Raw genomic sequence first — 27,500 nt, forward strand, 5'->3', positions numbered from 1 at the left:
GTTCAACATGTAAGAAGTAGAAAGTACAGGTATTTGTGTTCAACATGTAAGAAGTAGAAAGTACAGGTATTTGTGTTCAAAATGTAAGAAGTAGAAAGTACAGGTATTTGAGTTCAACATGTAAGAAGTAGAAAGTACAGGTATTTGGGTTCAACATGTAAGAAGTAGAAAGTACAGGTATTTGGGTTCAACATGTAAGAAGTAGAAAGTACAGGTATTTGTGTTCAACATGTAAGAAGTAGAAAGTACAGGTATTTGTGTTCAAAATGTAAGAAGTAGAAAGTACAGGTATTTGTGTTCAAAATGTAAGAAGTAGAAAGTACAGGTATTTGTGTTCAACATGTAAGAAGTAGAAAGTACAGGTATTTGTGTTCAACATGTAAGAAGTAGAAAGTACAGGTATTTGTGTTCAACATGTAAGAAGTAGAAAGTACAGGTATTTGTGTTCAACATGTAAGAAGTAGAAAGTACAGGTATTTGTGTTCAACATGTAAGAAGTCAAAGTAAAAAGTCATCAGAAAAATAAGTAGTGGAGTAAAGTACTGATACCAGCAACATGTACTTAAGTACAGTAACAAAGTATTTGTACTCCACTGCTTCCCACCTCTGGTACTGTCATAGAAACAAAGAAGAAGCTACTATAGGGATGTAAACGTGACTTATTATCACAGAAATGTGTGGTTTAAATGCATAACACTTTACAAATGATGCTCTTTTTTTAACGAAAGTTAGACAAGCATTTTCATGTATGGCATTGTTTCAAGTGACAATGTGACTTAGTTTGTGCTGAAATACAGCAGAGTAACATATAGAATCATTAGGTTTGTAAAGACTGAAAGTGTATTTCTGACTCTTTGTTAAAAATGAACACAGAAGTTCATGCGGACGTAATGACTTGTGTGGGCTATACTTTAGATTAAATGTCAGCTGTTAGACGCTTTTATCCAAAGCGACTTACATACATTTAATACTGTTAGCAATCCCAATCTCGCCCAGCGGGGTTTGAACCAGTCTGATCCGAAGATTGAATAATTAACACACTGAGCCTTAGATAGATGGATAGATGGATAGATGGATAGATGGATAGATGGATAGATGGATAGATGGATAGATAGATAGATAGATAGATAGGGGTGGGGAACCTCCGGGCCGTGAGACCATTTGGTAATTTATAAACACACGCAAAAAAGAAAAGAATTAAAGAAATCTAGATAATTAAACAAGCGAGTACTTGTTTTTCCTGGCCACGGTCAGGGTCCTTGGACACAACACGAGCCTAACGTGTCATCACGTGGTATATGTCTCGTCTGACAGGGGTGTAGTTCTGACGGAGAGCACCAGAGAGCACCAGTACACCGCTCCGGCACTTCAGATAACGAGCCGTACACATGCCGCAGTTTTTGCGTGGCTGTGTCTTTAGTTGTAATAACTTTGTTGTTATTAGCATCTGGTTAGCTAGCTATGCTAACGAATATAAGAAGCTTTTTCCACAACCAGTGAGGTAAAGGCACATCTTTATATGATCATTATAGTTATACAAAATAAGAGAATAAAGTAAACAGGTATAAAATACTATATGACAGCAAAAAAAAGTTGTTATTAATAAACAAGAATACAGTTTGAAAGGGGAGTCATTTGTAAAATATCCATAAAGAAAGTTGTGTTTCATATGGGTGTTGAGAGATGTCTCCATAGATCTCTTCATGTTGCTCTCAAAGTGCACCAGATTGATGCTTTGAACTTCAACATTTAAAAAAAAAATCTTCCCTAGAGGAGGTTAGGTCCCCCCCCCTCACTTAAATCATGTCCACATGGATAGGAAACTAAATACATTTGCTCTCATCTTGTGTCCATATCTTTCTGTTTTGGTGGTCATGCCACAACCGTGCACGTGCATGCATGCGTGAGTCATGGTAAAATATCTGGATTAAGAGGTTGCTTTTTCTTTGCACAGCATGAAAGGGGCAGAGGTCAATCATTTGTACGGCCCTCGGAGGATGTTGAAAAAATTGAAATGGCCCTTGAGAGGAAAAAGGTTCCCCACCCTTGCTTTAAAACAAGCCCAGTGTTCTTCGCTCTAAGTCTCATATTATATCTGGACACATAATCACCGTCAGGCGTTGGGTCTCAGGGGTTTCCTTCTTTACAGGATTATCAGTGAACTGGGTGGCCTTGCATTTTTAAACATTGTTTATAGTTAGTTTCAATTAGTACTATCATAGAAACAAACTATAGAGATACTATAGTGGTGTGAACGTGACTTATTATCACAGAAATGTGGGGTTTAACAGCATAACACTTTACAAATGATGCTGGGGTTTTTGTCTTACATACTGTTACATACTGTTGCACATTGACTGATAGTTGTAACGGTAGAATCCACAGGAGATGATCTGATAATCCTGAGAGTTTGGAGTTTGTTTTGTGGAGCGTGCAGACAGACTCACAGCAGAAAAAGCAGCAGGGATTTTACAGACTGAACGGCACGCAGCTTCCTCAAAGCAGACCATGTGATCACGCCTCGTGTTGTCTGGCATCTTTACGAAATCTATCTCACTTTAATTCGTATTTATAACAGGCTCTGGCATTCAAATGACGTCTCATAAACTCAGATTTTACAGTTTGTCGTCTTGTTGTTGTTTACTTTTGAACTGAGTTTACTTATTTTATTAAATGTGGGCGACTGTGGCTGTGAGGTAGTGCGGTCGTCTTTGTCGGTTTGAATCCAGTAGGTAGTGAAGTCTGGATAAAGCGCTATAAATACAGTCAATTTACCATTTAAAAATATCTTATTTTATACTTATTCTAATAAGTGTTCGTATTACTTCTCATTAATTATACTTTTTCTGTTTTATTTCCTTATATTATTGTTTTTATTTTAGTTTTATTCCACTTATTTAGGCACAGGCTGTACCCCACCTACGATCAGCAGAAATTTATTTAAATAATAGCTCCAAAGATATGTATAAAATATATGTTAAAATATATTGTAAAATCATGTTTAGTCATCTCTACATTTCTGCTTCAGCTACGTTCTTCTGATTAGTTTTCCAAAACTACACTGCTCATGCTCAGAGTATTCCTTTATTCAATGTTTGCTGCAAAATATAAGCGCTCGAAGCCCCACTAAAACGTAATCTTATCATTCAGAGCTGATTGGCTGTTAGTGTGTGTGCCGTGAAAAGTGTAGTTATGAAGTAGAGGCGAGAGAACTTAGATTACATCACCAGCGGTACATAATAAAAACAGAAAATGAATGAAGTTGACCATCTACTGGAGCTTATTTGGAGTATCAGGGTTCTTACGGTCATTGAAAACCTGGAAAAGTCATGGAAATTCAAAATGCTAATTCCAGGCCCTGGAAAAATTATGGAAAACAATATTTTTCCCAAAGTTTTGGAAAAGTCATGGAAATGTAACTAAAGTTGCATCAAATATAATTTATATTTTATCTAATCGCCGAAATAGTAATACTATAATGATAATAAATACTGTATCGTATAGTAATGAAACGTAAAATGGCATTTAACTGACGAGGTATTTTGCCGGTGAGAGATTTCAGTAGAAGCCTACTATTCTATTTGTTTTAGATAGACACAACATGTTTCATATGCAGACCATATTTTCCTGTTCCATGTTAAAACAAACCATTTTCAGTGGTACCGCTGAGAAAGAGTAATTATTTTGGTCATGGAAAATTAGGTAAAGGTCATGGAGAAGTCATTGAAAATCATTGGTGAAAAAGTGTATGAACCCTGGAGTATATTTGATGTCATATTTGTTGTTGTTTGTCTGTGTTTTGCCTTTAGGTTATTGTTCTGCGAGATCGATTGATATTGTAGTGTGTGTTTGTGTTTGCCTTAGTGGAGCATTACGGTGGCTGTTGTTGTTGTTGTTGTTAAGCGCCCTATACTCCATGTATTAAGGTACAATATCACGTGCCGACTGTTGATCTGAGATGTTAATTACCGGCTTCCCACAGTCGTAATTTGTTGCTCCCATTCTCCGTCTCTCACACACACACACACACACACACACACACACACACACACACACACACACACACACACACACACACACACACACACACACACCCTCCTTCTCTCTCTTTGTAAGTGACGATAAGCTATTTGCTGACGTGTTAAAAGAAGCGTATAAATAAATATCTAAGTTGTTCGTGCCCCACCAGTTTTGTACATTAGTATCACGTCTAACACTCTTACATATTCAGTTTCTTATTTTTTAAGTTCACTTATTTCAGTAAATGTATCTCAATTGATTTCCTATTTTAAGTATAAGGTCTTAAACAATATATATTTGTTCCTGTTTCTTATTTTGTTGTTTTTAGTTTTTATTGTAGCTTGATTTGTTTACTTGGTTTATATAATCGCCTTTTTTATTCCTATGTTAATTTAATTCTTCTAGCAATATCTGGCACAGGAATTTTATCCCAGATCAATGAAGTCCAATCTTATCTTATCATGATTCCCTGTATATTTATCTATTTGTCTATAATAATAATAATAATAATAATAATAATAATAATAATAATAATAATAATAATAATACCATTATTTTTAATTTATTTTTGTACCTTTTAAACACTGCTTTTGAGGGTTTAGTTTTTATTGTATTTTCATTTAATTTCCCTTAGCATTGCAGCTATTTTCTAAACAATTCTTTACTAATTTAAATGTATTTTTTCAGATCTCCTTCAGATGTGGATCAGCAGATCCTGTATCAGTTTGATCCCATGGTCTGTGAGGAACCTGCGTGATGTCAGGCTGTAAAATCCCTGCTGCTTCTTCTGTTCTGTCTGCACGCTCCACAAAACATCCAACCTGTCCGGATTATCAGATCACCTCCTGTGGACTCTGACATACTCTGGAGATCTCATAACCTACTGTTGATTCATCTTTAATGTATAGTATACACACGGTGGAGCGTCGCTGTCCTCTCTTTCAAACAATACACTTGACTTTTCTCACTTTTCCCCATTTTATCTAAAAGAAATCCCTTTAGGAAATGCCCAATGTTATGTATCACAGATCTCAAATAGTTGTCCATCACCTGTTTCCATTTCACCTTGAACAATAACAATAATATATATTAAAAGAGAAACTAATGCATCCAGCACTTACAATGATTTGGCTCGTGGAGCTGCAGGATTTTTCATTTGTCTCTTCACGGTTAAATGCATTTGTGATAACTACTTCCATTTGGATTAATTTGACTTCAGCAGCTTTTTGTGCAATTCTGCAGCTTTTAAAGTGTGAAATGGTATTTTATTTCACATGTTTTTAATGCTGTCGGTGACATTAATATACATACAGTATATAAATCATATTAAAAAGAAACCATAGTTGTGAACTACGTGCAAGATTGTCAGAATATTTAGAAATACCATTGATAGTGCTAAATGAAATAGAGATGTGCAGTGGAAATCTTTTATTTTTGTAAATCAAAATTACATGACGTGTAATGTTCAGTAACCTGTGGCTCAAAACATTGGGCTTTTCTTAGGTCAAATGGGGAAAAAGTGGTTAAAACGTGACAAAATAACAAGACAAATGCACATTTTAAAGATTAAAACGCTAAGAGAGGACAGTGATATAAATGGCATTACGTTAAAATTAAGTTTTTATCCAAAGTGAATTAAAATAAATGTATTTTATCATGAAGGAACATCTTAAAAAAGCAAGAATCCTGCAGGTATATTAGCTTTTAATGAGACTAATCATTGTAAGTGCTGGATGCATTAGTTTCTTTTTCAATATGTATTATTATTATTGGTTAATGTGAAATGGAAACAGGTGATTTACCAACGTTTGAGAACTGTGGTACAAAACATTGAGCATTTCTTGAAGGGATGGTTTAGGTAAAATGGGGAAAAGTGAGAAAAGTCAAGTGTATTGTTTTAAAGAGAGGACAGCGACGCTCCACCGTGTGTATACTATACATTAAAGATGAATCAACAGTAGGTTATGAGATCTCCAGAGTATGTCAGAGTCCACAGGAGGTGATCTGATAATCCGGACAGGTTGGATGTTTTGTGGAGCGTGCAGACAGAACAGAAGAAGCAGCAGGGATTTTACAGCCTGACATCACGCAGGTTCCTCACAGACCATGTGTTCAAACTGATCCAGGATCTGCTGATCCACATCTGAAGGAGATCTGAACCAAAACGTCTCCGAGTGAAGATCTGCAGACGATCCAGAAACTGAGGATCTGAGGGAGGTTTCTCAGATCTGCAGTCAAGAAACTCTGCAACGGACCACAAGAACTTGGCAATCATAATATGTATCTATCTAGCCAAACAGATACGTTGATAGTTAATTAAGGCAAGATATAATTGGACTTGGATTGGAGAAGATTATTCAAAAAATGAGTAAAGAATTGTTTAGAAAATAGCTGCTATGCTAAGGGAAATCAAGCAAAAACAATTAAACTACAATAAAAACTAAACCCTCAAAAACAGTGTTTAAAAGGTACACTAAAATAAAAAATAATAGTATTAGTATTATAGACAGATAGATAAATAGACAGGGAATTAAGTTAAGATATGATTGGACTTCATTGATCTGGGATAAAATGATTGTGCTTTAAAAATGACATCAATATAAGAATAAAAAACCGAGTAAAACGTTAAAAATAGTAGAAAATAAACAAATAATAATAATAGCTGCAAGAGTAAGATACATTAGGTTAAATAAGTCAACTAAACAATGGCAAGGACACTAAAAGCACACGGTTTACTTTATTAATCCCAGAGAAAAGTATTGTAACATCATCTTTAAAAAAAACACGCAAAGATAGAAACAACAGAAAAATACATTACAAATGGTAATAAATACATTTAAAAAACATGAGAAAATTAACAAATGAAGAAATAGGGTTAGGGGTTAGGGTAGAGTAAGGTACACTGCTCTGTGTGAATGTTAGTTCGTAGAGTAAGGTACACTGCTCTGTGTGAATGTTAGTTCCTAGAGTAAGGTACACTGCTCTGTGTGAATGTTAGTTCGTAGAGTAAGGTACACTGCTCTGTGTGAATGTTAGTTCCTAGAGTAAGGTACAATGTTCTGTGTGAATGTTAGTTCCTAGAGTAAGGTACACTGCTCTGTGTGAATGTTAGTTTCCTAGAGTAAGGTACAATGCTCTGTATGAATGTTAGTTCCTAGAGTAAGGTACACTGCTCTGTGTGAATGTTAGTTCGTAGAGTAAGGTACACTGTTCTGTGTGAATGTTAGTTCCTAGAGTAAGGTACACTGTTCTGTGTGAATGTTAGTTCGTAGAGTAAGGTACACTGCTCTGTGTGAATGTTAGTTCGTAGAGTAAGGTACAATGCTCTGTGTGAATGTTAGTTCCTAGAGTAAGGTACACTGTTCTGTGTGAATGTTAGTTCCTAGAGTAAGGTACACTGTTCTGTGTGAATGTTAGTTCCTAGAGTAAGGTACACTGCTCTGTGTGAATGTTAGTTCCTAGAGTAAGGTACACTGCCTGTGTGAATGTTAGTTCCTAGAGTAAGGTACAATGCTCTGTGTGAATGTTAGTTCGTAGAGTAAGGTACACTGCTCTGTGTGAATGTTAGTTCCTAGAGTAAGGTACACTGCTGCTGTGTGAATTTAGTTCCTAGAGTAAGGTACACTGCTCTGTGTGAATGGTAGTTCCTAGAGTAAGGTACAATGTTCTTGTGGAATGTTAGTTCCTAGAGTAAGGTAGCACTGTTCTGTGTGAATGTTAGTTCCTAGAGTAAGTACACTGCTCTGTAGATGTTAGTTCCTTAGAGTAAGGTAAACTGCTCTGTATGAATGTGTAGTTCCTAGAGTAAGGTACACTGCTCTGTGTGAATGTTAGTTCCTAGAGTAAGGTACACTGCTCTGTGTGAATGTTAGTTCCTAGAGTAAGGTACACTGCTCTGTGTGAATGTTAGTTCCTAGAGTAAGGTACACTGTTCTGTGTGAATGTTAGTTCGCTAGATAAGGTACACTGCTCTGTGTGAATGTTAGTTCCTAGAGTAAGGTACACTCGCTCTGTATGAATGTTAGTTCCTAGAGTAGGTACAACTGCTCTGTGTGAATGTTAGTTTCCTAGAGTAAGGTACACTGCTCTGTGTGAATGTTAGTTCGCTAGAGTAAGGTACACTGCTCTGTGTGAATGTTAGTTCCTAGAGTAAGGTACACTGCTCTGTGTGAATGTTAGTTCCTAGAGTAAGGTACACTGCTCTGTGTGAATGTTAGTTCCTAGAGTAAGGTACACTGCTCTGTGTGAATGTTAGTTCCTAGAGTAAGGTACACTGCTCTGTGTGAATGTTAGATTCCTAGAGTAAGGTACACTGCTCTGTGTGAATGTTATTCCTAGAGTAGTTGCTCTGTGTAGTTAGTTTCCTGATAAGGTACACTGCTCTGTGTGAATGTTAGTTCCTAGAGTAAGGTACACTGCTCTGTGTGAATGTTAGTTCCTAGAGTAAGGTACACTGCTCTGTGTGAATGTTAGTTTCCTAGAGTAAGGTACACTGCTCTGTGTGAATGTTAGTTCCTAGAGTAAGGTACACTGCTTCTGTGTGAATGTTAGTTCCTAGAGTAAGGTACACTGCTCTGTGTGAATGTTAGTTCCTAGAGTAAGGTACACTGCTCTGTGTGAATGTTAGTTCCTAGAGTAAGGTACACTGCTCTGTGTGAATGTTAGTTTCCTAGAGTAAGGTACACTGCTCTGTGTGAATGTTAGTTCCTAGAGTAAGGTACACTGCTCTGTGTGAATGTTAGTTCCTAGAGTAAGGTACACTGCTCTGTGTGAATGTTAGTTCTAGAGTAAGGTACACTGCTCTGTGTGAATGTTAGTTCCTAGAGTAAGGTACACTGCTCTGTGTGAATGTTAGTTCCTAGAGTAGGTACACTGCTCTGTGTGAATGTTAGTTCCTAGAGTAAGGTACACTGCTCTGTGGTGAATGTTAGTTCTAGAGTAAGGTACACTGCTCTGTGTGAATGTTAGTTCCTAGAGTAAGGTACAATGCTCTGTGTGAATGTTAGTTCCTAGAGTAAGGTACACTGCTCTGTGTGAATGTTAGTTCCTAGAGTAAGGTACACTGCTCTGTGTGAATGTTAGTTCCTAGAGTAAGGTACACTGCTCTGTATGAATGTTAGTTCCTAGAGTAAGGTACACTGCTCTGTGTGAATGTTAGTTTCCTAGAGTAAGGTACACTGCTCTGTATGAATGTTAGTTCCTAGAGTAAGGTACACTGCTCTGTGTGAATGTTAGTTCCTAGAGTAAGGTACACTGCTCTGTGTGAATGTTAGTTCGTAGAGTAAGGTACACTGCTCTGTGTGAATGTTAGTTCCTAGAGTAAGGTACACTGCTCTGTGTGAATGTTAGTTCCTAGAGTAAGGTACACTGCTCTGTGTGAATGTTAGTTCCTAGAGTAATGGTACACTGCTCTGTATGAATGTTAGTTCCTAGAGTAAGGTACACTGCTCTTGTGAATGTTAGGTTCCTAGAGTAAGGTACACTGCTCTGTGTGAATGTTAGTTCCTAGAGTAAGGTACACTGCTCTGTGTGAATGTTAGTTCCTAGAGTAAGGTACACTGCTCTGTAGGAAGTTAGTTTCCTAGAGTAAGGTACACTGCTCTGTGATGAATGTTAGTTCCTAGAGTAAGGTACACTGCTCTGTGTGAATGTTAGTTCCTAGAGTTAAGGTACACTGCTCTGTGTGAATGTTAGTTCCTAGAGTAAGGTACACTGCTCTGTGATGAATGTTAGTTTCCTAGAGTAAGGTACACTGCTCTGTTGAATGTTAGTTCCTGAGTAAGGTACACTGCTCTGTGTGAATGTTTAGTTTCCGTAGAGTAAGGTACACTGCTCGTGTGAATGTTTAGTTCCTAGAGTAAGGTACACTGCTCTGTGTGAAGTTAGTTCCTAGAGTAAGGTACACTGCTCTGTAGTGAATGTTAGTTCCTAGAGTAAGGTACACTGCTCTGTGTGAATGTTAGTTCCTAGAGTAAGGTACACTGCTCTGTGTGAATGTTAGTTCCTAGAGTAAGGTACACTGCTCTGTATGAATGTTAGTTCCTAGAGTAAGGTACACTGCTCTGTGTGAATGTTAGGTCCTAGAGTAAGGTACACTGCTCTGTGTGAATGTTAGGTCCTAGAGTAAGGTACACTGCTCTGTGTGAATGTTAGGTCCTAGAGTAAGGTACACTGCTCTGTGTGAATGTTATGTCCTAGAGTAAGGTACACTGCTCTGTATGAATGTTAGTTCCTAGAGTAAGGTACACTGCTCTGTGTGAATGTTAGTTCCTAGAGTAAGGTACACTGCTCTGTGTGAATGTTAGTTCCTAGAGTAAGGTACACTGCTCTGTATGAATGTTAGTTCCTAGAGTAAGGTACACTGCTCTGTGTGAATGTTAGTTTGTAGAGTAAGGTACACTGTTCTGTGTGAATGTTAGTTCCTAGAGTAAGGTACACTGCTCTGTATGAATGGGTGTGAATGGGTGAATGACATGTAGTATGTAAAGCGCTTTGAGGGATCTTAAAGACTGGATGAAGCGCTATATAAGTACAGTCCATTTACCATAGTGAAGATGTAATATATTTCACTGAAGTTTAATTTATAGTATTGAAGAAAACAGATAAATAAATGTGTAAAAAGTCAAAGAAAGTGCAGAAAAAGTGAGAGTAAATATATAAAAAGCAGACGATCTTTATTGTGCTTCAACTCAGGGACAATGGGACACTTCACCCTGAATTGCTCCTGTTGGGATTTTCCACAGTATTCAATGTATTACATGTGTGATATGTGTAATAAGTACCTTGGAAAAGCGCTAAAATAAATGCAATTAATTGTTATTATTAATGACATTTCACAAGTTTCTCTCAATTCAGTGAAAAAAGTATCAAATAACATGAAAGCAGTGATGAAATGTTCATAAAATAAGAAATATAAATAGTAATAATAAAAACAGTAACAGAAAAGAGAGGAACGAGAATAATTAATTAATTAAGTGTGTGCGTGCGTGCGTGCGTGCGTGCGTGCGTGCGTGCGTGCGTGCGTGTCCTTGTGTAAATAAATATGATTATAATAGCAATAAGCAAACCGGATAAATATGTTTTGGTAACCCTAACCGTAGTTTTATCCACAACATAACTTAAAAACTAATAATAATTATAAAGAGGAACCCCTCCTTTGTCATTCTGTAGTTTTATCTGTGTTTTTATGTAATATTACATCCAGAAAGCCCTTTATAAACAGCAGAATGAATGAGCGGGACAGTGAAGGCGGCATTTTAAATCCCCGCCGAGACACTTCCTCACCTCGAGGCTTATCCCGATTTTTATTGACCAGGCAGTCTAATCAATATGAGTCGTTGTTCAGATAATCGGTGTATTATCTGAAACATGTGTCGCTCGCGTGGCTAACATCATGCCGCCAAAACATATTGATTATATTTTTTTATTTTAGTAGATTTGTTTTATTTATAAGCCACTCAATTAACCGGCTATGTGTGGCTGCTGTTGAGTTAAGCTACTTTTAAAAACTCAATGACATTTGTTATTTTTGTGTCAGTGAAGAGTGTTCGCATGCTTGTGTCAATGTACACTTATTATAAGTTGCATTGGACAATCTGCACAACTTATTCCTAACCATAATTAATATTGTAGTATATCCACTTAATTTGCTTTGCCCAGAAAGAAAAATTAAGCTATTTATTATTTTATTTTTGTACTTTTTTATGTGTTTACTCCCAGTCGTCCCCACATTAAAACCCTTTTAACTAATTAGCGTTCAAACTCTCTTAATCGTCTTCAGTAAGAGTTAAATACAAGTTACGGTTAAGACCATAAAAACACAAAACCCCTCAGAAAATCCCTTTAGTGTCATATATAATGTCAATTATATGTCGTCTTCCTTCGAGATCTTCTTTACGGATTCTCTTCAAAACACCCTAAGGATCAGAGTGGGTTAACACGTAGGATTAAAGGTTAACGGTTAAGTATCGGGTGTAAAAGACTAAATCATCGTATGATATGATGATGATGATGATGTAGATAGAAGTAAGTCAAAACTTCTCCGGGAACTTTTTTCCTTACTCGTTGTTTTTGAGTAATTGTTTTCCAGTCGGTGATTACATGTCAGTGCAATAATGCAAAGTCTTAGTCGTGACATCTCCTCTGTCTGTGACACATTGCGGATTTGTGGAGTGTAAGATTAGAGCTTTAAATCTCTGCTTCCCAATTCGACCGTGTCGAGGCGGGCGGGGCAATTTCTAGGTGTTGTCTGAACACCAGGATGGGATAAAAAGACACTTCAACATTTGGATCATCTGTCTCACACCGGAGATCTTTTAGACGTTGTGTATGCTCTCCTTGATGGACTCTCTCTCACCTGATCACTTTTAGACGTTATTTTTTTACGTTGTCGATGCTCTTTCTCACACCGGAGATCTTTTAGACGTCGTGTATGCTCTCCTCGATGCTCTATCTCACACCGGAAAACTTTTAGACGTTGTTGATGCTCTTTTGGACGTTGTTAATTCTCTCCTCGAGGCTCTTTCTCACAACGAAGATATATTAGACGTTGTTTATGCTTCTTCCATGATGAACTTCTGCATCCCAGACATGTACGAGATGCCCCACTCTGGGAACGGAGGTTTCGCGGTGCAGGGTGGAGGTTTCGGAGGGGGGGAACACTGCATGTTTCAAGGTGAAGATCCTGGGTTTGGATACTGTGATTCCCAGCCTCTTCACCACCAGCCGCCTTGCATGGAACAAACATGGCCGCCAAGCCAGCAGTTTTCTTGTGCGTTCGCCAGCGGGCCTCCGGCGTTTAAGAACGAGTTTTGCGGCCGGGACGTTCCTCTGAGTCACTTCCAACACCAGCAGCAGCCAGAGTTCTTCCCCGAGATCTCACCTGACTTCGCTCACCTGCAGTGGATGCAGGGAGAAAACAGGAAAGGTATGGCGTCCGGGGGAAAGACAGAGAGGATTCCATTTTGGGGTTGACGTTGAATTGTTTAGAGGGTCGTCTCTCAGGGTTGTGACTTTTAAGGGTTCGTTTGGGGGAATTAGAGAAGACGCTTCAATTACATTTATTTATTTAGATTCTTTTTCTTTGTTGATTTTGTAATTTCTAAATTTCTTAATTTCTCAATTTCTAAAAATGTTATATTTAACTTTTTTCTATTTTTTATTATTATTAAAAAATATATATTGTAAAAAAAATACACAATTTAACAATAGAAAAGCAGATAACAACGATTTGTTGGGGTAGTAACATTTAATTGCCTGATTGTTTCAGGATTGTAAACTTTTTTGTCGTATTTTTGGTAACTCTTCCATTACATTACATCATTTACTTTTATATGTATTATTTATTTAGCATCTTTGTGTAGAAAGAGGCAGAAATCCCACTGGGTTTATTTGAAGCTCCAACCTCAATATGAATGAAACACATGTTAGACACAGGGAAAAGCAGAGGAACAAACAGCAGAGAAATGTATTTTTTAAGCGTTTTTTGCAACATTATATATAAAAACTGTGATTTGCCTCTTGGGAAAAGCCATTCTTTTATAATTGTGTACACCTAAAAGTAAAGGAAACTGACCTCTGCAGGTGATATACTTACGAGAATGAAGATTTAAGATTGACTAGTTGCGTAAGAATTCACTCGCTTTTAATCCAAATTGAGTAACAATGAGTGCATTCAAGCATAGAATCAGAAATCAGAAATCCATAGTTCATTCTGCTGCGGGGAAAATGTAAAATAATAAAGAGGCAAGGACATGTTTTGATGGAAAATCAGATAAGTTCACAGCCATGGAAGAGATATAAGTAGCAGAATGTCCGACGTTAGCAGATAAAGGTAATGAGGTAGTGACATAACAGTGTGTAAAACGTGTATAATGCTCATAGTACTCTCAAAGATCCTACAAATACATCTTTTATAACTTTTAATCAGCCAAAGCTTTCCAATTTCTACGTACAGAAGTGAGAATGTGTTTATTGTTCTGTATGATTGGCCAACGTCCATTGGAAACAGGTTGGTTTTTAAGTACTCTGCACGACTCTATATGACCGGAAAGCTGGTTCCAGGAGACTTCATTGATTATTCGATCAATGAAGTCTCGGATTTGTTCATTATAATTAATAAGCGTAAATCCAAGATTTAATGCGTCATACGGCCGATCGGCTCTGGTGCTTCTGATGCTCAGAGTTAGTATTGATTGATAGTGAGGCAACAGAAGGCCGATTAATAAAACACCCGAATAAAAGGTATTGATCAGATTTTTTAAATATAAAGCACTGAGCTCATTAAGCCCAATCCCAATATTGGGCCAGGTGTTGAGGCACGATATTAACAAGCTATGTATGGAGGCTGTTGCTAGGCAGGAGTTAAGCTACTTTTAAAACTCCATGTTTCGATAATCAATCAGAACATTTACACAAAGGAACATTTGATAAACAACATGTAGAGAATAGACAGAGCTTCTTAGATTTATCTTTGATACCCAATTTCAAATGGTAAAGAAGTAACAGAGTTGACATCATTGCCATACCAATGTTAACTAAATATGTTGTGTATCCTCTTCAAAATTAAATGGTTTCTTTCATGGCCAATGCTACACTTTTCCACCAATCAGAAAATCAGACAAGTAGCTTTTTCTACAGACAAACAGAAGAGAAACCTCTTTGTTGAGTAAATAATAACAAAAACTAGTCAAAGTAAAAACTCCATGCGTTGCTTTTTGATAATCAACCACCAAATGTACAAAAAGGAACATTTGATATACAGTATGTAAAGTACAAACATAGCTACCTAAGTCTATCTTTGATCCCCTCTTGTTTAAACAGTTTCAAGTTTATTTTAAAGGGGACCTATCATGCAAAATGCACTTTTGTACGTCTTGTATACATGAATATGTGTCCCCGGTGTTCCAGGGAACTCACTAAGTGTCAGAAAACACAACCCTCTCTATTTTCCTCCATACCCAAATCTCTAAAAAAGGGGCTGCAACGGATCTGATAAAAACTGATCCAGATTTGAACACTGTCCTGTTTCATAACTGTTTTTCCTTTATCTCTTATTTTTTTAATAACTATAATGATCATATGAAGGTGTGCCGCGGAAATAATCTTTTGAATAATTTGTGACCAACCGTTTGAGACCCACTGAGATAACTTAGACTAAAGTTATGTATTATAAACACTCAGAGAGTCCTTTAGCTCACCTGAGTCTCTCAGTCTGAGAGGAGAGGACTCTCCTCCAGCTTCTTGTGGAACAAACAGCTCCATATGTCCGTTAGTGCAGCTAGCTAACCAGATGCTAACAACACGGTCCCTGCTGGCAGCGGTCCCTCCCTCCCTCTCTCCCTCTCTCTCTCTCACATGCGCTATTGCCACACCCACACACAGAGCCGAGCTTGAATGACACAAGCACACGTTTATTTCCATGCAACTCTCTGATTGGTCTGGTGTCATGCCTCTGTTGCATTCAATGAACACGGGAAATTACAGTGCTGCCGTCCTCTCTTGTGTCATGATGAGGTTCACGTAAAGGGTGGCGCTACGGCTATTGGGCCAACTCCACCAATCAGGAGGAGACAGCCACGGACATTGCCGTTCGAAAGCGCTGGAGACGCTGTAGTACATATGCCAGGCCTGTAGGTGGTGCTGTTCTCACTGAATCAGCCCTTGCAAAAACAGGGATAAAAAATGTCAAATTGAGCGAAATGAGGCATGGCTAAAATGCATGATCTGTTTGGTATTTTGAAGGAAAAAAAAGTATAAATATGCCTTATATAGGTATGGTCCTACACTATATTATTATAATATAGCATGATAGGTCCACTTTAAGAAGCAACAACAAAAATAAATGTAAACTGGAAGAGCATTCGCAGACACCCGCCATTCTCTACCTCGCAATGGTGAAATAAGTTGAAATATTTTGTGTATCCTCTTCAAAATTAGGTGGTCTTTCTCTTGGGCCATGCTACACTTTTCCACCAATTTACATAATAATTGGTCAAGTCGTTTTTCCTGCAGACCGACAAACAAACATTACCAGAAACCTCCTTATCTGAGTTATTTTGGTTCTGGTTCTTTGTTTGCAGGAAAAACACCAATCATCATGTAAATCGGTGACAGAGTGAAGCATGGGCAAAGAAAGAAACCATGTACATTTGAAGAGGATACACAAAATATATTTAAATATTGTTAACAATCGATGATAGGGCATGGCGTTGGCGGGAATTGGTGCTCTTCAAAGAATCTTATAGTTTATTGTGCAAGAAAAATAAAGTATCCTCTTCAAAATGTGATGGTTTATCTCTTGGTCCATGCTACACTTTTCCACCAATTTTCATTAAACCTGGGCTAGTAGTTTTTCCCGCAGACCAACAGACAAACCTATATATCCAAAAATATAAATTAAAACTGTCTATATTAAAATCTCCTCTGAATTTAATGGTTTTCTTTTGGTCAACATCAAATAAAATCCAGGATGAAAACATACAACAGAAGTCATGACTACAAATCTAGGGATATTTTTTACTCCCGGATAAAACAACAATATATCACCTTTTAGTGAGTTGTCGCTTTAATCCCAAGTGCACCAAACGTGAAACTCAAAATCCTGCAAGTAAATTATTTAGCTTTCAATTATTCCATTATGTTGATTTATTGTGTTCCTTTCTGTTGTCTTATTAAGTGTTAAGGATGATGTACCTTACTTCTGCATTGGCTTCAAATAACCCACACATTTCCAGTGCTACAGAAGTGAGATTTATTTTTCTATTGACCACAGTCAGTTATAAGCGGTATTAACCATTCCTTCTTCTCTGCAGGGTATATTCCCAGTTACCTGGACAAGGATGAGCTCTGTGTCGTGTGCGGGGACAAAGCCACGGGTTATCACTATCGCTGCATCACCTGTGAAGGGTGCAAGGTAACAAGTGGACAGAGAGGGCAAAAGTACACACATCCTTTTCTCAAGTAGAAGTACAGATACTCGTGTTTAAAAATAATCTGGTAAAAGTAGAAGTACTGACTAAACTTCTTTACTCAAGTAAAAGTAAAGAGGCTTTGAAATGTACTTCAGTAAAAAGTACCCATAACTAGCAGCTGTTTTAAAGAGTACCTGACCTCCCTTTATATTAATAGAACAATAATGTCATTGTTAGCTAATGAATGTTTCCATGCTGAACAACGGCAACATGACAACGTGTTCATTGGTCCCTCTTCTTTAGAGAAGACCAGGAAATGATGGATACACGGATCGTGTTCAAATCAATAGGCACGCAATGACTCTAAATAATAATGATCACGCCACCAAACACACATTCAAACTAAAGGAACCAGCCTGTTTGGGAAATGTGAGAAGTAGAAAGTACAGGTATTTGTGTTCAACATGTAAGAAGTAGAAAGTACAGGTATTTGAGTTCAACATGTAAGAAGTAGAAAGTACAGGTATTTGAGTTCAAAATGTAAGAAGTAGAAAGTACAGGTATTTGTGTTCAACATGTAAGAAGTAGAAAGTACAGGTATTTGTGTTCAACATGTAAGAAGTAGAAAGTACAGGTATTTGTGTTCAACATGTAAGAAGTAGAAAGTACAGGTATTTGTGTTGAAAGTGTAAGAAGTAGAAAGTACAGGTATTTGAGTTCAACATGTGAGAAGTAGAAAGTACAGGTATTTGTGTTCAACATGTGAGAAGTAGAAAGTACAGGTATTTGTGTTCAAAGTGTAAGAAGTAGAAAGTACAGGTATTTGAGTTCAAAGTGTAAGAAGTAGAAAGTACAGGTATTTGTGTTCAAAGTGTAAGAAGTAGAAAGTACAGGTATTTGTGTTCAACATGTAAGAAGTAGAAAGTACAGGTATTTGTGTTCAAAGTGTAAGAAGTAGAAAGTACAGGTATTTGTGTTCAAAGTGTAAGAAGTAGAAAGTACAGGTATTTGTGTTCAACATGTAAGAAGTAGAAAGTACAGGTATTTGTGTTCAACATGTAAGAAGTAGAAAGTACAGGTATTTGAGTTCAAAATGTAAGAAGTAGAAAGTACAGGTATTTGGGTTCAACATGTAAGAAGTAGAAAGTACAGGTGTTTGTGTTCAACATGTAAGAAGTAGAAAGTACAGGTATTTGTGTTCAACATGTAAGAAGTAGAAAGTACAGGTATTTGTGTTCAAAATGTAAGAAGTAGAAAGTACAGGTATTTGTGTTCAAAATGTAAGAAGTAGAAAGTACAGGTATTTGTGTTCAAAATGTAAGAAGTCAAAGTAAAAAGTAATCAGAAAAATAAGTAGTGGAGTAAAGTACTGATACCAGGAACATGTACTTAAGTACAGTAACGAAGTATTTGTACTACACTACTTCCCACCTCTGCAAGTGAATGTTTGCAGCTTCATTTTGGTGCTTTTTATTTTGAAGTTATTCTGAGTTTTATGCGTGTCTGATCTCCAGGGATTCTTCAGGCGGACGATCCAGAAGAACTTGAACCCGACGTACGCCTGTAAATACGAGGGAAATTGCGTCATCGACAAAGTGACGAGGAACCAGTGCCAGGAATGTCGCTTCAAGAAGTGCATCGCGGTGGGAATGGCAACCGACTGTGAGTTTACAGACAAAGAGGAATACAAAACTAGGGTTAGGGTTGGACAAATGAGGGTTAGACCAAGTTAGGGTTAGACACAATTAGGGTTAGACACAATTAGGGTTAGACACAATTAGGGTTAGACACAATTAGGGTTAGACACAATTAGGGTTAGACACAATTAGTGTTAGACACAATTAGTTAGACAAAATTAGGGTTAGACAAAATTAGTGTTAATACAAATTAGAGTTGGACATTAGGTAGACCAATTAAGGTAGGACCAAATTAGGTTTAGACAAAATTAGGGTGAGACCAAATTAGTGTTGGACCAAATTAGGGTTGAACCAAATTAGGGTTGGACACAATTAGGGTTAGACACAATTAGGGTTAGATCAATTAGAGTTGGAACAAATTAGGGTTAGGGTTAAGTTGAGATGCATTACAATGAACGAAGGGATACATTTATTCCACATCAAGTCCTTTTTTAATACTTTTGGAACAACCTCTACTAGCTGCTTTCTCTTCCTCCACATTCACTATGTCACCGCATCCTTTTTTGCATACTTTATTAAAGACGTATAATGACAAAGAATGCAAAATGTAGAATATAAAATGTTCAATTTACATACAATAGATTAAGAGAAACCTGTTTTAACTGTCCATAAAAATCAAAAAAATAAATGTGTACGTAGCAATATTTGCGCTTATGCAGTTTAAGCAACTGCACTAGCACTTCAATTGAAAATTGCTTAATTGAAGCTAACACTTGTAGGATCCTTTTCTTTCTGATGTTGCCCCCTAATAGCTGATTACACTTACTGTAAGCCCGCTAAGTTAAATGTTAATGTCATGTATTTTGAATATTTGCAAATTAGAGTAATTTGTGGATGATTTTTTTTTAAATTACCTCTACTAGCTGAATTTATTTTTTTTGCACATGAACACATATACCAGGCTTTTGAATATACCTCACCTAACCTGTTAAGCCCCGAGCCTGTTTTTCAGGTTTCAGGCTCGAAAATGACATGCCCAAAACAAATGACTACAACTTAACTTCTAAAAGGGTTATATGAATTTCTTTTATCAAAGCAAGGTTACATCTGTGAGTTGGATGTAGGAGTGTCAGAATCAATATAGATTTTTCTCAGTCAGAGTAAATCCAGATGGAACATAGTAAAAAAAGGTAAATTCTTACCTCCGCCTAAAGAAAAAACATTACTTATAGTGAAAACCACCCTTGAATGATGGGATGGTAGACTAAAAGCTTTAGGAATCCAAACTATAACATATAATAAGTACCCTGTATCAAGATTGATGCAAAACAAGTGAAATCTGACCTTTTTAGAGAGGTTTAGCAAAAAAAAGTTCCAGGCGGAATAAGCTTTCGGCACATTTGGGTACATCTGGTTCCATCAGTGCCATTTGACCTTTTTCAGGTACCAGACTATAAAAATGATGTATTACATTGAATTATCACCATAGGTATTCATTCCATCCAAAGAAAAAAAAATTAAATAAAAAAGATTAATAAAAAATTAAAAATAAACTTTTTTTTTTTTTTTTTTTGTGAGGGGAAAAAAAGACCCGCCGACGGGGGCTTTGGGGCTTAACAGGCTAATAAAGTGTAAAAAGAGAAACAAGTAAAATAATTCATGCATTCATTCATTACTATTAAATGTAACTTAAAAACATGTCGGATATAGACACATACAAGTAGAATGAAATGTAGAATTGACATAAAAGAAAGGCATTAGGTTTTAAAATGTGTTGCTAATTAAAGACCTTTTTGGATATTTGTGGAATAACCTCTTCTAGCTGCTTCTTCCTCTCCCTTCTCAGTGGTGTTGAACGACAGCAAGAGGCTGGCGAAGAGGAAACTGATCGAGGAAAACCGGCAACGCCGTCGGAAAGAAGAACTCCAGAAGACTGTGTGGGATCGCCAGGAACCGACGCAGGAGGAGTGGGATCTGATCCGAATGGTGACGGACGCCCACATGACCACGAACGCACAAGGAAACCACTGGAAACAGAAGCGGAAATTCCTGGTGAGACATCGCAAACGCCTCCGTCGCTTCGCTAAAAACAGCCACAAAAAAAACCTCACAGACCTTCCTGTTTCCCCACCACCTCCTCCACTGTTTCCCTGTGTTAATATGTCCATGTGTTTTTTGTATCCCCTTGTAGAGTGGGGAAAGTTAGCGGGACGATGGAGCACAAGTGTGTTCCTCAACGCAATAATGGAACATCCTACTTTCGTCTTTTTTATGCAATGATAATACTATCGCTAATATTAATAACCTTGCTTTTTTTGTGCTGTTTTTCATTTTTCTCTCTCTCTGTGTTTGTAGCTTTCACACCTCACTGTTTATTTTATTCTTTGACTAATTTTGTTGTGAAAACTAATCGCTTTGTCCAGATTTATTAAATGTTTTCCACTGTTGACTTTTGGGTTTCTGTGGCACGATCAGAACAAAACACTTCAATTGAAACGTTTTTTTAAACCGCCATTAAAGCGATTTACGAAAAATGTTGAAATTAGCGACTTAAAATTCCCTTTAACATGCGTCACTTAACACGAATAATATTAAGGAATCTATTCACTATTTTTGCAATTGTATCTTGCTGTTTCCTACCAAAAAGCTGGAAACTCAGGTTTACATTGTGGAAATACATGAGAATTCATTGATTAAAGTCGTACAAATGTCCCGTTACGCCTATTGGACATTATTTAAATATTCGTCTGTTATTTATAACACAAATCTAACATTTCCTGCGTCGTCAAGTGTGAGAAAGCACTAAAATAAATGTTTTTAACGGGTGTTAAAGCGAAAGACAATTTTTACCGCATATCTCGTAATTTTCTGAAATAAGTGACTTAAGATTTTGTCAAATTTTCCGGGAAAGTCACTTTAACATTTGTGACATTACAGTTCTCTAATACGAAGGAATCCATTCACAATATTTGCGATTTTATCCTGTGCTTTTCAGCCAAATTATACCGTAAATGTGCTTTTACGTCGTTGAAAAACATGAGAACTTATTGATTAAATTCATGCAAATGTCCCGTCACGCCTATCAGACATTATTTAAAAATGCGTCTGTTATTCACGACAGAAATCAAATCCTGCGTCGTCTTGTGTTTTTGACCGGATCGAAGTCCTGAGTCTGAATCTTGCCACAGAAACCCATCTTGAATTTCTCTGCTCACCTGTTCTCTACCTGCTCACGCTCTCATCTCTCTTCAGTTTAACATATTTTCTTTTTAGTTGGCTTGACGCAGGTTCTTCATTGAAACTTCACAATTCCTGTTGATTATCCAACAGGTCGAGGAAGCAATGCTTCTTAATGAAATAACATGTAATTTATTCTATACTTCTGACCAGAGTGCTGCAGGGGTGAAGGAAGATAAGGTATGGAAACTAAAATGTTCATTTCCATTTACATGCATTGAATTACAAGCTACATGTCTAGCAATGCATCCCTACGACATATAGACCGTGCAAAACCAACTAAATCAAAAGTAAATACTTCACACTTAACCTCAAATCTCTTGACACATAATGCTAAGATAACCATTTCCTTGTGCTTTTTGATTTACCGCTCTGCTCTTTGCTTTTCAGCCTGAGGATATTGGTCAAGCGTCGATGGTCAATACGCCGGAAGACAACAAAGTGGATATAGAAGCCTTCAGTCAGTTTACAAAAATTATCACCCCTGCCATAACCCGAGTGGTGGACTTTGCCAAAAAACTGCCTATGTTTTGTGATGTAAGTGTGAAAAAAAGAGGACTGTTCGAACTGTCTCTAATTAAACATATCATTAGTGCCACATTGCACAATTATATTTAGGAAACACATGGTTTATTAGAACAGACCCCTTCAAAAGTTGTGGATTTAGGTTTTGCAAGTTGCATAAAACAGCTTGACTGAGACAAATTGCAATTAGGGCTTCGGCTTACTCCTTATTAATTAATCTTTTATAGATTTACTGGTCATTTTGAGTCTGAAAAGTGTCAGTAAAATGCTAAAAAATGCAAGTTACTAATAGTTCAAACTGATGTCTTTAAATGTCAATCAAAAACGTATAGATTATCACTTTCATGTCATAGAAAATAGAGAATCTCCATATTTCAGAGGCCTTTTTCCATGAAAGATTACTTTACATTTTCCATTTCTTTATCCTTTTTTCCCATGTTGAATTATTACCCAAAATACTATCCTAATAAAACAAAGTGAATGTGGGCTATAGCAAAAGCTAACAGTATTTGCCATCTGACTTTTATGCTTGATTTTACACTTAAAATATGAATTTATTGGGAATTAAATGTCCACATTTTTTTTCTGTCCACTCTATTAGGTTAACTTAATTTTAATGTCTTGATAAAACATTATTTATCATGTTAACGTATAGCTAATGCTCATGATTAGCCCTTTGGTTAGTTAGCAAGCAAACAGTTGCTAAATGATAAATGTAATTGTATATAACATTAAAGGGTACCACTTTACAATAAGACTAGCCTTATAAAGGATTCATAAAGGGTTTTTAATTAGGTTATGAATTAGGTTGTAAACACTTGATTAATCATTACGAACCATTTATAAACCAGTTCTAACATAGTTTTCATACATCGACACAGGCTCACTACTCGGCAAGATGACTAAGCCTTATATTGGCTACTTAGCGAGAATCAACTCAGTGAGGAACAGATACCAAGGATGCTGGCTGATGAAGAAGACGAAGTAAGCTAAGTAGCCAATATAAGACTTAGTAGTACAGATAAATGTGGGCTCACTATTTGGCAAGATGACTAAGCCTTATATTGGCTACTTAGCGAGAATCAAGCGTGTGAGCCCACATTTATCTGTACTGCTAAGCCTTATTTTGGCTAATTAGCTTACTTCGTCTTCTTCATCAGCCAGCATCCTTGGTATCTGTTGTTCACTGAGTTGATTCTCCCCCATTCCAGTGGCGGCGCCAGGGTATGGCTGGGGTAGGCTACAGCCATACCAAGAGATGGCTTAGCCCCACCATGAAAAATTATGTTAAAGTAAGCATGTTGAGAACACGGATTGCGAAAATATACGGGTCGTTTCCACAATACACAAACTGATCCTGCTGTAACAACAAGTGCACGTTACTGATGCAATATGGTTGAGACCATTCGGGCTTATGCTAGATGAGGGGTGCAAGGAATAGTCTAAGTAGTGGGGGAGTTTTATACACTAAAGGTGTGGAAATTCTCTGGCGTTATAATATCAGCGCGGCCGCGGTCAGATCAAAATGCCTCCGAATGCAATTTGAATAGACCTACAGCCAATCAGAGCAACCAAACGTTGGGTCTGCGTCATGCATTACTGAAGAGATCAATCGGAACCGCCATTCAGTATCCCCATTGGATCTTCAACGTGTCCTATCATACGTCACGTTCACAGTGATCCCTTTTTATTTAGTACAAGACAAATGTGCCGTTTTATTTCATACAGTTCCATTTTGATTGAGACAGGGAAATAATCTAAACCTCACGCGTGGCGTTTCACTGTCGAGGGGGCGATATAGCGTGTATGTAATTACATTGCAAATACTGACTTGAGCCCCACCACGGTATGGGTTAGCCCTACCAGAGATTACCCAACACAAATACTCTGGCGCCGCCACTGCCCCCATCCATCTTGATGTCTCTTGGCATCTCTTTATGACCATTTATTTACGAGTTACTAACATTTATAGTTGCCAAAAGGGAGCCTTATTGTAAAGTGTAAAACACATTCCCATGTATTAATGAGTTACTACCATTTATAATAAGACTTAGCAGTACAGATAAATATGGGCTCACTATTTGGCAAGCAACCGGTCACAGTTGCCCTGTTTATCTCATGTCTTATAAAAGCTTATTAATGATTCATAAAGTGTTCACAACCTAATTAATAAATGAATTACAAACTATTCGTAAACTCGTTATAAGGGTAGTCTTATTGTAAAGTATATTTGTCTATCATTTTTATACAGTGAACTAATCATAATATCTTAGTAACGCATTGTACTAACTTAAATGGATTACTTATGCTTATGGTATTCTCCATTTTACCAGTTAGCTAGCATGAGTCTGAATTCCCCACTTATTAAAGTGAATTGCGTGCTTTCTCTTAATCAAATCAAAATGTATTATAGCCCCAAATCACAAGAAATGCCTCAAAGGGCTGTTCGAATTAAAAAAGTATAATGAAATATGGCCCTCAAATGAAACTTGTGCTTGTCTTATATTGTACTTCTTAAATATGAATGTAAACATATATCACACAGTAGTATTCATGTGTTAATAAGACCACTTTTCAAATAAATTCAGTCAATTAAAGTTGGGAACATTTTCTAACAAATCTTAGTTGATGAGAAAAAAGCCTAATAAATTATTCACATAACAAGCTTGAAATACACCCTTCATATTTCTCCTTATTATAATATACTCTGAGGCTTCTGTTTTAAGGGATGAGCTGCCAACACTCACAAGCATTTGATTGATTTGCTAACTTATAACTGAACTTATGAGGCAATAATCCTCGATTGCAGCGGTTTTGAAAGTGATATTTTTTTCTGACGCTGCGCCTCCCCTGAAGCTCTCTGGCGCCCCCCGGGGGAGCGCAGCGTCAGAAAAAAATTACGAGAAACAGTGAAATCTAGCTAGTTAACTTCAGCTAACTTTATGCGAGCGGCAACATGGATCGATTTTTAGTGAAGTTACCTAAAGTGAGAGAGGAGACAGCGTCTGGCAGAAAACGTCACTTGCACACTTTTGGCTGTCTGTGGAGACCGAGTTCCCCCACCTCCACCTACCTGTGTGAGTGCAGGTTTTCCGCATTGACTTTGATCAAAAGCAAGCAGCCAGAAGATGATCTGCGTTTATTCCCGTCTACATTGCATCCCCGCGTCATCCGCCTGTGCGCATCAAAGACGCAGACTCATTGTTCCCACTAAAGTAGGGCTGAGTGTAATAAGGAGGCAAAGTTGACGTTCAGTGTGTTGCCGGAAGCAGATAAGGATTTATCCACCATGTTGAAAATGTTAAAAATGTTTGAAAAAGTTGTTGTTTAATGTTTTAAGGAGGTGACGCTACTCAGCCAATCAAACCGGTGCAGTCAGTGAGTCAGCACGATGGATTCAAACACAGAGACGAGACAAGAAGAGAGAAACACTCGGAGTCATTTCAAATGGCGTGCTCAAAAAAGAGGACTGTAGACAGCGAAAACAGAGCATTTAATGACATGTTCTCTTACTGGACCTCTTTGAAATGCAATTGAATACAACAATAATAATAATATCAATAATAATTGGGAGGGGGGGCGCGGCTGTTCTTATGTTCTCTGAGGGGAGGCTCACCTTCCCACACTTTGAAAACCCCTGCTCTAGTGAGTGGCCCAGCCCTTCGTATGTTTCTCTGTATGTGGCACTCAGTGAAAAAAGTTGGACACCCCTGTTTTAAAGGAAATAGCTTCGCGGATCTGAAATGGAAGACGATTCCAAAGGAGAATGAAATGAATGAAAAGGCTCTGTGATCCGCTAACACTAATTTTTTTCTTCCCGTACTTCCAGCTGCCTTGTGAAGACCAGATCAAACTGCTGAAAGGCTGCTGCATGGAGATCATGTCTCTGCGAGCGGCGGTCCGATACGACCCAGAGAGTGAAACCCTGACGCTCAACGGAGAGATGGCCGTCACGCGAGGACAGCTTAAAAACGGAGGCCTGGGCGTGGTTTCGGATGCCATCTTTGACCTCGGCGTGTCGTTGTCGTCCTTTAACTTGGACGACTCCGAAGTGGCTCTTCTTCAGGCCGTTATCCTGCTTTCATCTGGTGAGTAATCTTGTCGTCCGGACTCACACACGACCTGCAAACAAGCCTTATCTTTATCCCATTAGGCTTTTATTTTGAGCTTACTTAACATTAAAGGGGCATTTCGGGGCGTCTTTTCAGGTCGTGTTCCGTGAGGTATTTAAAGATGACAGCTTAGTTGTGGAAAAAGCACCAGCAAAACACTATATTTAGAATAGTTTACAAACGCTTCACCTGGCTTTCAGACAGCCCTTTCTCACAGGGAACTGTTATATTGCTTTGGCCAAATCTACCAGACTCCCCTGAACAAAAACGGTCATTTGACCTTTGGCAGAATAGGGGAATTTCTGGTCTCAACCTGTTAGGTATTGGGTGTTAGTTTTGTAACTTAACTAACCATTTAAAACCCCAAATCACACAATGACTACTGGCAGCAGTACACCAGTAACTCCTTTATGAAGATTACAGGTTTTTTTACTGGTCTTTGAAGAAAGCATGAATATGTTCCCGTCAGAAAGGCAGCAAGTTAAAGTGGATAAAATGTTCTAAATATAGCATATACTTAAACTGATATTGATTTTTAAGATGGATTCATTTATTTTTAGCTTAGCTGTCCGTAGTACGACGGTAATGCTGTAATGTGGATAAGTAGCTCATACAACCCCACTTCTAAACATCCAAACTATCACTTGAACTTGTTCTTTAATTGACATCCAGACATTTTCAAGAGCAATCCCATTCGTAGTGAAAACGGTGCATTTTGGAGACAATTAAAGTCATTTTTACAGGGATTTCCCACACTAAAACGTAAATAATCACTAGGGTCATTTGTCTTTTCCTCAGTAAAGCTTCGTTCCCTCAGTTTGTGAATACAATATTTTCTTGACTTGAAATCCATACCACACTGCAGTAAAATCAATGATTCACCGTCACCATTGTGAGGAGCTTCGTGCAGCTGTTGCTCTGCATCGGATTCAAGATCAATAATGTTCTGCTGTGTGCCGAAAACATGGAGACATGACCCGCCCATCTGTCAATCAATACCACAATAACATAGGGTTGAGGGTCCTTTAGTGCCAAACCATTTAGTAACCAGTCAAATA

General features: G+C 37.6%; 1 protein-coding gene across 8 annotated transcripts in view; it reads left to right on the forward strand.

Annotated features, from left to right (window-relative positions):
• Window positions 1-27,500, forward strand: part of thrb (thyroid hormone receptor beta) — a 161,127-nt gene that overhangs the window by 128,829 nt on the left and 4,798 nt on the right. For 5 of the 8 annotated variants that reach the window (XM_034131139.1, XM_034131140.1, XM_034131137.1 and 2 more), the window contains 6 exons: window positions 16,833-16,933; window positions 18,446-18,593; window positions 20,415-20,620; window positions 21,899-21,985; window positions 22,196-22,342; window positions 26,160-26,418. In XM_034131139.1, the coding sequence (XP_033987030.1) occupies window positions 16,833-16,933; window positions 18,446-18,593; window positions 20,415-20,620; window positions 21,899-21,985; window positions 22,196-22,342; window positions 26,160-26,418 (948 nt within the window). Of the gene's footprint in view, window positions 1-11,890; window positions 12,947-16,832; window positions 16,934-18,445; window positions 18,594-20,414; window positions 20,621-21,898; window positions 21,986-22,195; window positions 22,343-26,159; window positions 26,419-27,500 lie in introns of those variants that run through there. The other 3 variants (XM_034131143.1, XM_034131144.1, XM_034131142.1) reach the window with 3 other exon arrangements.

This window comes from Trematomus bernacchii, unplaced genomic scaffold, assembly GCF_902827165.1.
Source record: "Trematomus bernacchii unplaced genomic scaffold, fTreBer1.1, whole genome shotgun sequence".
Classification (NCBI taxonomy): Eukaryota; Metazoa; Chordata; class Actinopteri; order Perciformes; family Nototheniidae; genus Trematomus; species Trematomus bernacchii.